Source organism: Panthera onca, chromosome F2, assembly GCF_046562875.1.
Source record: "Panthera onca isolate mPanOnc1 chromosome F2, mPanOnc1 haplotype 2, whole genome shotgun sequence".
Classification (NCBI taxonomy): domain Eukaryota; kingdom Metazoa; phylum Chordata; class Mammalia; order Carnivora; family Felidae; genus Panthera; species Panthera onca.
In genome coordinates this window covers 82,604,934-82,615,401 of record NC_138356.1, presented here as the reverse complement: position 1 = coordinate 82,615,401, position 10,468 = coordinate 82,604,934, and the positions used below count along the sequence as shown (strand labels likewise).

General features: G+C 67.4%; 1 protein-coding gene across 5 annotated transcripts; it reads left to right on the top strand.

Annotated features, from left to right (window-relative positions):
- The first annotated feature begins 28 nt into the window (after positions 1 to 28).
- Positions 29 to 9,743, top strand: SACK1H (scaffolding CK1 anchoring protein H). Of its 5 annotated transcripts, none has more exons than XM_060611600.3 (5): positions 29 to 271; positions 3,473 to 3,934; positions 4,769 to 4,933; positions 5,008 to 5,132; positions 5,330 to 9,743. In XM_060611600.3, the coding sequence occupies exons 2-5, from the start codon at positions 3,488 to 3,490 to the stop codon at positions 8,073 to 8,075; spliced, it is 3,483 nt and encodes a 1,160-aa protein (XP_060467583.3). In that variant the 5' UTR covers positions 29 to 271; positions 3,473 to 3,487; the 3' UTR covers positions 8,076 to 9,743. The 5 variants fall into 5 exon arrangements, with proteins under 5 accessions (XP_060467583.3, XP_060467585.3, XP_060467584.3 ...); XM_060611602.3 differs by lacking the exon at positions 29 to 271 and adding an exon at positions 290 to 2,906; XM_060611601.3 differs by lacking the exon at positions 29 to 271 and adding an exon at positions 3,203 to 3,363.
- Positions 9,744 to 10,468: the final 725 nt, after the last annotated feature.

Genomic DNA, 10,468 nt, shown 5'->3' with positions numbered 1-10,468 from the left:
GGCGGGGGCCGGGGGCCGGGGGCGCGCGGGCGGCGGCGGCGGCGGGCGGCGGAATGCGGGCGCGCCGCGGGTGGGGCCGCCCCGCCCCCAGGTGCTGCCCGGGCAGGCCGGCGGCGGGAGCGGCGGGCGGGGCGGGGGCGGGCGCGTGAATCAGGCCGCGCGGCGGGCGGGCCGCGACAGGGAGTGGCTGCCGGACCGACCGGACCGCGAGGCCGCTGGGCGGCGGTCGGCTCCTGCTGCCCTTGTCCCGAGACCCCGCGCACCTGGCCAGGTAGGGCCCCCTCCCCCGGCTCGAGCGGGGCGGGGCGCGCCGGAGGGGAGGGGGGGGGAGGGGGAGGCCGCGGCCGGGCCCGCGGGGCGGGGTCGGCGCGCTCGGCGCCCCTCGGCGCGGCCTCACCTGGGCGGCGCTCCCACCCGCACCTGGGCCGGGGCCGCGAGGCCGGCGGCGGGGCCGCGGGAGCGCGGGGGCCGGGCCAGGTGGGCCCGGGCGGGGAGCGGAGGGCGCCGAGGCCGGGTGTGCCGGGGTGGACGCGCGCGCCCTCGCACGACGCCGGCCCGGCAGGGGCCGAGTGGAAAGGGGCCGGAGGGGGGGGGGGGGGCCGAGGCCATCCGCGCTCGCTCGCTCCCTCCCTCGCGGCCTAGCTGGAGCTTGGGGAGAGTGCCGGGCCCGGCCTGACCGCTTCCCTGGGGGCGCCTGGGCCTGGGGACGGCTGGGGTGGCCCAGGCGGTCTGGTTTCCTGCGTGGAGCGTAGGGAGAGCGGGAGGCCCGCGTCCCCTCGCGCCCGGAGTCCCGAACTGGGGCGGGTGGAGGGGACGCCAGGCCTGGGCGGTCGCTGACTCCTTGGGTGCAGTAATCCCTTTGGGTCCTGCGGGGCACACCCCGAAAACTACGACTCGCCAACTTCCAGTCTGTGAGTCCCATCGGGCCGACCCCCGCCCCCCTCCCGCGCCCCCGCCTCCACATGCCTAACGCTTCCACATGCTTCCTGCGGTGAGCCTCCCGCACACGTCCGCACGGAGCCCGGGGTCACCTCCTGTGCATTAGCCCCAGAGCCTTCCCTCCTACCCGTCACTTAGAAAACCCACCTCCTGCCCAGGTGGGAAGGACCCACGCTCTGAAAGCTCCTAGAGCCCTCAGGGCCCTGGAGGATTTGTCGGCCTTGTGTCAGAGGTCAGAGGTCAGCAGCGGAGGTGCAGATCCCTGCTGAGTCATGGGCTTGGGTGGGATAGTGCCCCTCCCTCCCTTAGGGCAGGCCTGCGGTGGACGACGGGTTCCCCAGAGGGGGCTGGAGAGCGGCCTCTGCCCGGTCCACAGTTCAGGGGTGTGCAAAGTGAAAGGACTAAGGTCATCGGATTATGGATGTATTATGGCGTGAGGCCATGCAGGGTCACCAGTGTGGTCACTCAGGATGGGCACCCCCTTCCTGGTGGGCCCTGGCGGATGAGCTGGCTCCTTGTTCATCATGGGATTTCCACCACCACCACCCCCCCCCCACCCCCACCCCCACCCCCGTTGCAGGCAGCCTGGACAGGTTGTGTTGAATCCCCTTCTGAGTAAAGTGCAGGGGGCGGGGTCCCTTCTGTGGTTCCCCACCTTGGGAAGTGCTCCGTCTCAAATGTAGTGAGCAGGAGAGTGCCCCCAAGCCCTGCCTGGCCCAACACTGACCCCATACAGCCAGGTCCACAGTGTCTGCCCAGCACCACCCTCTGTCAGATACTGTGTGAAACACGCACCACCACCACCACCACCACCCCCAGCCCCGGGGTCAGGCACAGTGGGAGGCCCCACTACAGACCGGCCTGCACCTTGTTCCTTAACGTGGTCCTGCTATGAGGACAGCATGGGGATCCTGTATGTAACCACACCAGAGGGTGGTGCCCCCACGAGGGAGTGTTCGAAGAACTTTTCCTTAATACACCAGGTAGCATCTGCTGGATGTGGACTGGATGGCACAGAGAAGTACCCCCCCCCCACCTTCGGGTTAGCTTGTCCCCCACCCCAGAAGGTGGACAGGCCCCCCTACCTAACCTTCACATCATGCTCAGCCTGTCACCGAAGGTGGACAGGAAAGTTTCCTCAGGTCACCGCACACAACAGTCTTGGTCCCAATGTTCCCTGGCTGCCCAGTGTCCCCATCCAGTCAGCGTCACCCGCCGCTCCTGCTGAGCAGGGCACACTGGGGAGTCTCTCAGGACCGGCATCCGGGAACCCGTGAGCTGGGCGGGATCTGAAATCCAGCTCAGTCCCAGCCCCAAGTTGCAGCCTCGGCGGGGTGGGCAGTGCGTGGGGCTCTCCTTCCAGGGTATCCAGGCAGTTCTGGCGATTGTGGATCCGAAAGCGGCCCCCACGTGGCCTTCCGGAGCTCATGGTAGCTCCTCCCAGCCTAGGTCCCCACGGGCCCTTGGGGAACAGGGGGACTGGAGCGGGCCACGCCTGGCTTGGGTGTCAGTGTGAGGTTGGGACAAGTGGTGAGGACGGGGAGGCACATTTGGGGCCCAGGAGGAGCCTGACGGCCACAGCAAAGGGCTCTGGTTTCATCTGGAACACGGGGACTTGGGAAGACCACCGCTGCCCACATCTGCCGGGGTGGGGGGGGGCGCGCTCGGGAGATTTTATCTGGAAATAAATAGTGGCTAAAAACAGTGGAGGGGTGGGCCAGAGGGAAGCAAGTGGTCCCGGTGGGCAGGGGTCAGAGTTGGAAGGGCTGTGAAGTCCGTGAATGGGCTGTGGGGCTCACGGTGACCCATAGGATGGGGTGCCCCATAGGAAGTTCTTGAGCTTCACGCCGGGTCCTGGGACAAAAGTAGTGACAGGTTTGTGTGCTGAGCTCATGTTGGGCCGGGTGTGGTATCAGGTCGACCCTGACAGCTGCATTTTCCAGTGGAGATAATGAGCCAGAGAGGCAGTGAGTGGCCCTGGGTCCCCTCTCAGCCCCCTGCACTGCGGACAGACAGGCGGGGGGCCACCCGACTGGTCGGTACACACAATGCCAGAGGCCCACAAAAATACATTAATGCCAAAGGCAGAAGGAAAAAGTGACTATAATAAAGAATCCGGTCTGGATCGTGTTTTCCTTATAACAACAATCATAAAATACTGATTTTCTTCCATGGAGGAAGGGCCCACAAAGAGGTGCCTGGGTCACAGAGTTCGTAAAATAACCCCGAGCGGGGTCTGCGTGCAGCCGGAACCCCTGCGGGGAAACCAGGCCGCAAGCACTCCTGAGGTCCTGGCCAGAGCAAGGGCCCAGCCAGCACGGAACAACATGAGACCGGGCCGGGGGCGGGCCTGTGCCCGGTTGCTCTGCTGGCTGCCCCAGCTGGGGGGCAGTCTGGGTCCAGGCGTGTCTGGAAGGCCTGCAGGTATGGCCTGCACTCCACCAGCCCTTTTCTACAACGTGTGTCTGCTGGGGGGGGTGGGGGGCGGGCACGGAGCCCCTGCCCCAGTAACGTGTCTCCCTGCCCCTCCCAGGCCGCTGGCCCCGACATGGCCCGTCGCTCCCAGAGCTCCTCGCAGGGGGACAACCCACTGGCACCTGGGTACCTGCCGCCTCACTACAAAGAGTACTACCGCCTGGCGGTGGACGCCCTGGCTGAGGGCGGGCCAGAGGCCTACAGCCGCTTCCTGGCGGCCGAGGGGGCACCTGCCTTCCTGTGCCCTGAGGAGCTGGAGCATGTGAGCCGTCACCTGCGGCCCCCACAGCATGTCGCTCGAGAGCCCCCTGAAGGCAGTCCTCCCAATGTGGACATGGATGGCTCCTCAGGCACCTACTGGCCCCTGAACTCAGACCAGGCAGTGCCCGAACTCGACCTAGGCTGGCCCCTGACCTTCGGCTTCCAGGGCACTGAGGTTACCACCCTGGTGCAGCCGCCACCGCCCGACAGCCCCAGCATCAAGGATGAGGCTCGAAGGATGATCCGCTCAGCCCAGCAGGTGCGCTGTCATGGGCTGGGTGGACCGTGGGGGCAGGGCAGCCCGAGCTGGACCCTGAAGCATGAGTAGGAGTGTGCAGGTGAAAGAAATATGAGCATGCCCAGCTTCGGGGGCAAGGGTGAGGCCAGGGTAGCTGGCCGCGCCTTTCCAGCCTTCAAGCACCAGCGAGGGCTCCCTGGCTGACAACTTTTGGGGTCACCAAGGGTCTGGTTATTGCAGGCTGCATGCTGCACAGGCTTGCTTGCCGGTGGTCCTGGACAGTGTCCAGAAACTCAGGGGCTCTGGGATGGCTGCACACGTCTCCCGGTTGGATTTATGGTTCAGAAAAGTCTCTCTAGTTTTAACTTTGACCCAGCTGAGGGCTTCTTACCCCCACCAAACAGGTGGCAAACAGCAAAGGAAGCCTGGTAAATCTTGGAGGTGGGGGCCACAGGTCCTGCAGCTAAAGACCCCAACTGCCCTCTGCACCCCGGGCAGCACTAGAGCCTGGGCTCCGCCATCTATGGGGTGGGGTGGCGGGGGCTGTCGCAGGGGTTTCCTTTGCCTTTGCCCCTTCCCAGAAGGAGGTGGGCCCTCTGTGCCTGCCTAGAAGGCCCTGTCTGGCCATCATGGGCCACCCACCCGCCAGCAGCCCCACAGTCCCCCATGATAGGCCTTTTCCTCCTGAGCCCTGTTCCCCGACAGGGTCCCTGCTCTCCTCTGGGAAGGGCTAGAGGACAATTTGCAGTGTTTGTGGGAGATCCAGAGGCCCCCGTGCGGGCCATGCAGGTATGGCCAGAGAATGGTGGGGACGGCAGAGGGGTCTGTCCCCTGTCCCTAACTCGACCCCTGCAGGTGGTGGCCGTGGTGATGGACATGTTCACCGACGTGGACCTGCTTGGGGAAGTGCTGGAGGCAGCGGCACGCCGCGTCCCGGTCTACATCCTCCTGGATGAGATGAACGCGCAGCACTTCCTAGACATGGCCGACAAGTGCCGTGTCAACCTGCACCACGTGGATGTGAGTGACAGAGAGGGGGCGGGGAGGGAGGTGGGAGACTCCCGCGCACAGACCTAACGCCTCTCGCTCCCCAGTTCTTGCGTGTGCGCACTGTGGCGGGCCCCACCTACTACTGCCGCACTGGGAAGTCCTTCAAGGGCCACGTGAAGGAGAAGTTCCTGCTGGTGGACTGCGCCGTGGTCATGAGTGGGAGCTACAGGTGCGCCCGGCCCCGCGGCCCCAGCACCTCCCCACCTAAGGGCCTCCCCTGCAGGAGCCCGGGTCCCGCAGCCCCTGACGCGCCTCCGCCCCGGGGTTCGGGTAGGCTTCACGCTTCCGGGGCGGGCCGCGGGTGGGGGCTCTGCGGCCCTCGCGGCTGCTTGGCCCCGCCCCTGACCCGCCCCGCCCCGCCCGCAGCTTTATGTGGTCCTTCGAGAAGATCCACCGAAGCCTGGCGCACGTGTTCCAAGGCGAGCTGGTCTCCAGCTTCGATGAGGAGTTCCGCATCCTTTTCGCGCAGTCCGAGCCGCTGGTGCCCTCGGCCGGGGCGCTGGCCCGCATGGACGCTTACGCCCTGGCTCCGTACGCGGGGGCCGGGCCCCTTATGGGCGGCCAGGTGACCGGGGCGCCGACCCCTTTCTCCTTCTCTAAGCGAGCGCACCTCCTGTTCCCACCGCCCCGGGAAGAGGGCCTGGGCTTCCCCTCCTTCCTCGACCCCGACCGCCACTTCTTGTCGGCCTTCCGCCGGGAGGAGCCCACGCGGATGCCCGCGGGAGCCCTGGAGCCGCACGCGGGGCTGCGGCCGCTGTCGCGGCGGCTGGACGCCGAGGCGGGACCGGGCGGGGAGCTCGCGGGCCCGCGGGGCTTCTTCCAGGCCCGGCATCTGGAGATGGACGCCTTCAAGCGGCACAGCTACGCGGCCGCCGACGGCGCGGGCGCGGTGGAGAACTTCGCGGCCGCGCGGCAGGTGTCGCGGCAGACGTTCCTCAGCCACGGTGACGACTTCCGCTTCCAGACCAGTCACTTCCACCGCGACCAGCTCTACCAGCAGCATTACCAGTGGGACCCGCAGCTGGCGCCGGCGCGCCCTCAGGGCCTGTTCGAGAAGCTGCGCGCCGGCCGCCCCGGCTTCGGCGACCACGACGACCTCGCGCTGGGGGGCGGGCCACGCTTCCCCGAGCTCGGCCCGGACGGACACCAGCGGCTGGACTACGTGCCGTCCAGCGCGTCGCGCGAGGTGCGCCACGGCTCGGACCCGGCCTTGGGCCCCGGGCCCCGCGGCCTGGAACCCGGCGCGGCCCCGCGCCCCAACCTTGGCCAGCGCTTCCCGTGCCAGGCGGTGGCGAGGCTGGGCCCCGAGGCCGCGCCCGACGCGGAGCCCGAGCGCAGGGGCGGCCCTGAGGGGCGGGCCGGGCTGCGGCACTGGCGCTTGGCCTCCTACCTGAGCGGCTGCCATGGCGAGGACGCGGCCGACGAGGGCCTGCCGGTACCCATGGAGGCCGAGGCCTACGAAGACGATGTTCTGGTGCCCGGGGGACGAGTGGCCCCCGGGGACCTGCTCCCCTCGGCCTCCCGCGGGCCCGCACTCTTCCCGGCCAAGGGCGGTGGCGACGGCCCGGAGCGCGACGGCCCGGAGGAGGCGGGCCTGGCCAAGCAGGACTCCTTCCGCTCGCGCCTGAACCCGCTGGTGCAGCGCAGCTCGCGCCTGCGCTCCTCGCTGATCTTCAGCGCTTCGCAGGCCGAGGGCGCGGGTGGGGCCACGACGGCCACCGCCGAGAAGGTGCAGCTGCTGCACAAGGAGCAGACGGTCAGCGAGACGCTGGGCCCCGGCGGCGAGGCCATGCGCTCCGCCACCTCCGCCAAGGTGGCCGAGCTCCTGGAGAAATACAAGGGCCCGGCGCGTGATGCCGGAGGGGCGGGGGCTCCGGTCACGGTCGCCAGCCACAGCAAGGCTGTCGTGTCCCAGGCGTGGCGGGAGGAGGTGGTGGCGCCGGGTGGCGCAGGAAGCGAGCGCCGCAGCCTCGAGAGCTGCCTGCTGGACCTGCGCGACTCCTTCGCACAGCGGCTGCATCAGGAGGCCGAGAGGCAGCCCGGAGCGGCCACGCTCACTGCCACCCAGCTGCTAGACACGCTGGGCCGGAGCGGCACCGACCGGCTGCCCTCTCGCTACCTTTCTGCCCAGGGCCGTTCCTCCTCCCCACAAGGGCGGGACAGCCCCCCGCTGGAGGGAGGCGCCCGCCAGGCGCCCCACGCTGAGCCAAAAGGGAGCCCCACCTCTGCCTACCCTGAGCCGAAAGGGAGCCCCACCTCGGCCTATCCCGAGCGCAGGGGCAGCCCCGTGCCTCCTGTGCCAGAGCGCAGGGGCAGCCCCGTGCCCCCCTTGCCGGAGCGCAGGGGCAGCCCCGTGCCCCCCGTGCCGGAGCGCAGAGGCAGCCTCACCCTTACCTTCTCCGGGGAGTCTCCCAAGACGGGGACCGCGGAGGAGCCGGCCGGCGGCCCCATGGAAGTCCTGCGCAAGGGCTCCCTGCGCCTCCGCCAGCTGCTGAGCCCCAAGGGTGAGCGGCGCACGGAGGATGAGGGCGGCTTCCCAGCGCCACAGGAGAACGGGCAGCCAGAGAGCCCCCGGCGGCCGTCGCTGGGCAGGGGTGATAGCGCCGAGGCTGCCGCCGGGGACGAGCGGAGCCCGCGGGCGCGCATGACCTCCGCCACGGCCAATGCCTTGTACAGCAGCAACCTGCGGGATGACACGAAAGCCATTCTGGAGCAGATCAGCGCCCACGGCCAGAAGCACCGCGGGGCCCCGGCCCCGGGCCTGGCTCACAGCAGTCCCGAACTAGGCCGCTCACCAGCTGCCGGCGGCCTGGCCCCGGACATGTCCGACAAGGACAAATGTTCTGCCATCTTCCGCTCGGACAGCCCGGGGACACAGGGCAGGCTGAGCCGCACGATGCCCGCCAGCGCGGAGGAGCGCGACCGGCTGCTGCGTCGCATGGAGAGCATGCGCAAAGAGAAACGCGTCTACAGCCGATTCGAGGTCTTCTGCAAAAAGGAAGAGGCCGGGGGCACGGGGGCAGGGGAGGCCCCTGCAGAGGAGGACACCAGGGACAGCAAGGTGGGCAAGTTCATGCCCAAGATCCTGGGCACCTTCAAAAGCAAGAAGTGAGTCTCCTGGCCCGGCAGCAGCCCAGGTCCAGGTGCCTGCCGTCACTGCCACCCACCAGGCAGAGCACCTGCTCTCACGGGCGGGCGGGCGGGCGGGGGGGGGGGGGGGGGGGGGGGCGGGGCCGCCCGCGGAGCACAGCCTGAGCCTGGCTCCGCCCCGAGCTCACCCAGCGGCGGGCCTGCCTTTTGCCTCTGGCCTCTCCCCTCTGGGGCTCCAGCCCCTCACTGCCCTGCGCCTCCGGCTCCATGCCCGCCCCTGTGCCCTGAGCCTCCCCCTTCAGATTCCTCTGCCTCCACCCCCTGGTTGAGTTTCAGGTCCCCTATAGACCTTCGTTCGCCTCAGGGCTTCATCTCTTTGTGCCTTAGGCCCCCATCTTTTGGGGGGCCCACCTCTTTCTGCCTCGGCCCCCATCTTCTTGGGGGGCCATCTATGCACCTCAGCCCCCCATTCTTTGGGGGCCTCACGTCTCAGGGCTTCCGTGTCTCAGGGTTCCCCTCTGCTCACTGCCTCCCCGCTCTGCTGCTGCTGCTTGGCGGTCCTTCTTTCCCGGCTGGCTCCCGGCAGCCCCAGCCCCTCTCCCTCAGCCTCCCCCCCTCCCCAGAGCCCGGTGTGTCCCCCCCACCCCCCACCAAGACAGGTGGCTCAGGTCTCACTTCCTGCCCTGCTTGCTCTCCTCACTGCCTCCCTCTCTGCCTCCTGGTACCTTTCGTAGCCGCCCATCCTCTCCCTGTGGGGACAGAGCTGCTTGTGGGTGACGCATGATGGGGGTGGAGCCAGACCCAAAGGCGGTCCCTCAGGAGGCACTGTCCTGTCTGCTGGGCCACTGGCAGATGGGGGCGCAAAGGACCTGAGAGATTGCCCTGCCAAGAGAACTGAGGCGGGCCTGGCCACATCCCGGCCGTGCTCCAGCCAGCACCTGCTGAGGGGTAAGAGCTCCGGGTTTTGCAGCACAAAACCCTTCAGGTGGATGAGGCCGGCCCGAGAAGGGCTGGATGTGGAGTGCCGGGCCAGTACTCACGGGTGAGGGTTCTGGTTCAGGTCCCAGCCGACCCCAAGTCCGCCCCGTTCTGGCTCCTTTCTTCTTTGTCACCAACCCACGAGATCGGAGTTTCCCTGCCGACCTTTCTTGTGTCTTTTTCACCTGTGGAGAGTGACTTTCGTTTGGAATGACACGTTTTGGCACCAAATGCTGAGGAAGACCCCTGCTGTAAGTTTTAACATTGTGCAATTAGTGTTTGTGCAACAGTTTTGGGGGTTTAAGTATAAAAAATGGCAGTCACTCGGACCGGGGAAGGACTGGACACACGAGGTCACTGAGCAAAGGCAGTACTGTGACTCCACGTGGCAGGAGAGGGAGGCTGGGGGGACAGTTGCTCCTCAGCAGCTCAGTCTGGTTACCAAAGCCACTAGCCAGGTGAGGCGACAGCAGGGACTTTGGGCCAGGCGGAAAAGGTCCCCCAGGAACCAGATGCGCTGCAGTGCCCTTGGCCTGGCCGCACTTGCTGATAAGTCCGCTTGTACCCTCCTGGTGCCAGCCTGTTGCCAAGGGGCGCCCTGGCAGCCTCCTGTGTGCGTCCTCTGCCTCGTGCCGAATAACATCTCAAATGTGACCCTGCACATTTCGGTGTTAACAATAAAACACAAGATTTTCCAACACGTTCCTAAATACCTATGATCGCCCAGTTGTACGTTGCAAACTTTAGTCCTGTGAACTTGTCAGATGTCCCTCTGGACTCCACCGCCCATCCCTGTGGGGACCACGGAAGATCCCCACCTGCCCGCCTGTACCGCAAACACCTCTCGCCACATCCCCTAACCTCGAAGACAGACTCCTTCCACCTCAGCCCTCTCCCGTGACCGTGATCGTGACCATGATCGTGACTGGCTCCCCTTCAGGGCCAACCTGCTTTAGCCCACTACTCCCGCTCCCCACTCCCACCAGCCCTGCGCCCCTCACTGGTGCGCCCCTGGGGGATCCAGGTCACCGAGCCCACACACACTTCCCAGCCTCCCCTGCGCTGGGTGCCCAGATGTCTGGACCTCTCAGGGCCCCCAGGTCTGTGTTCGCAGGGGTGGACTTCCTGGGGCCTCGCCTGCTCCTTTCTGGGCTGCCGTGCCACTTCCCAGGGCCTCATCCGCCCCCCTGTCCATCAGCCGGGGGCTCTAGGACCCCGACACGCTGCCCCCTCCGTGGCTGGCTTACCTCCGAGCCTGGACCGGAGCATTTATCCTTGCCGCCCCTCTTGGCCTCCTCCCAAATCCTGTTCTGCTTTCTGTCTCTCTTGTGCCCCCCCCTCCCCCGGCCTGGCCAGCTCTCCTGGCCCTTCCCTCCTGTGCCTCCCCCAGTGGCCCCTAGCTTTTCCAGGAGCTCACAGCCCCTGCTACGAGCAGCC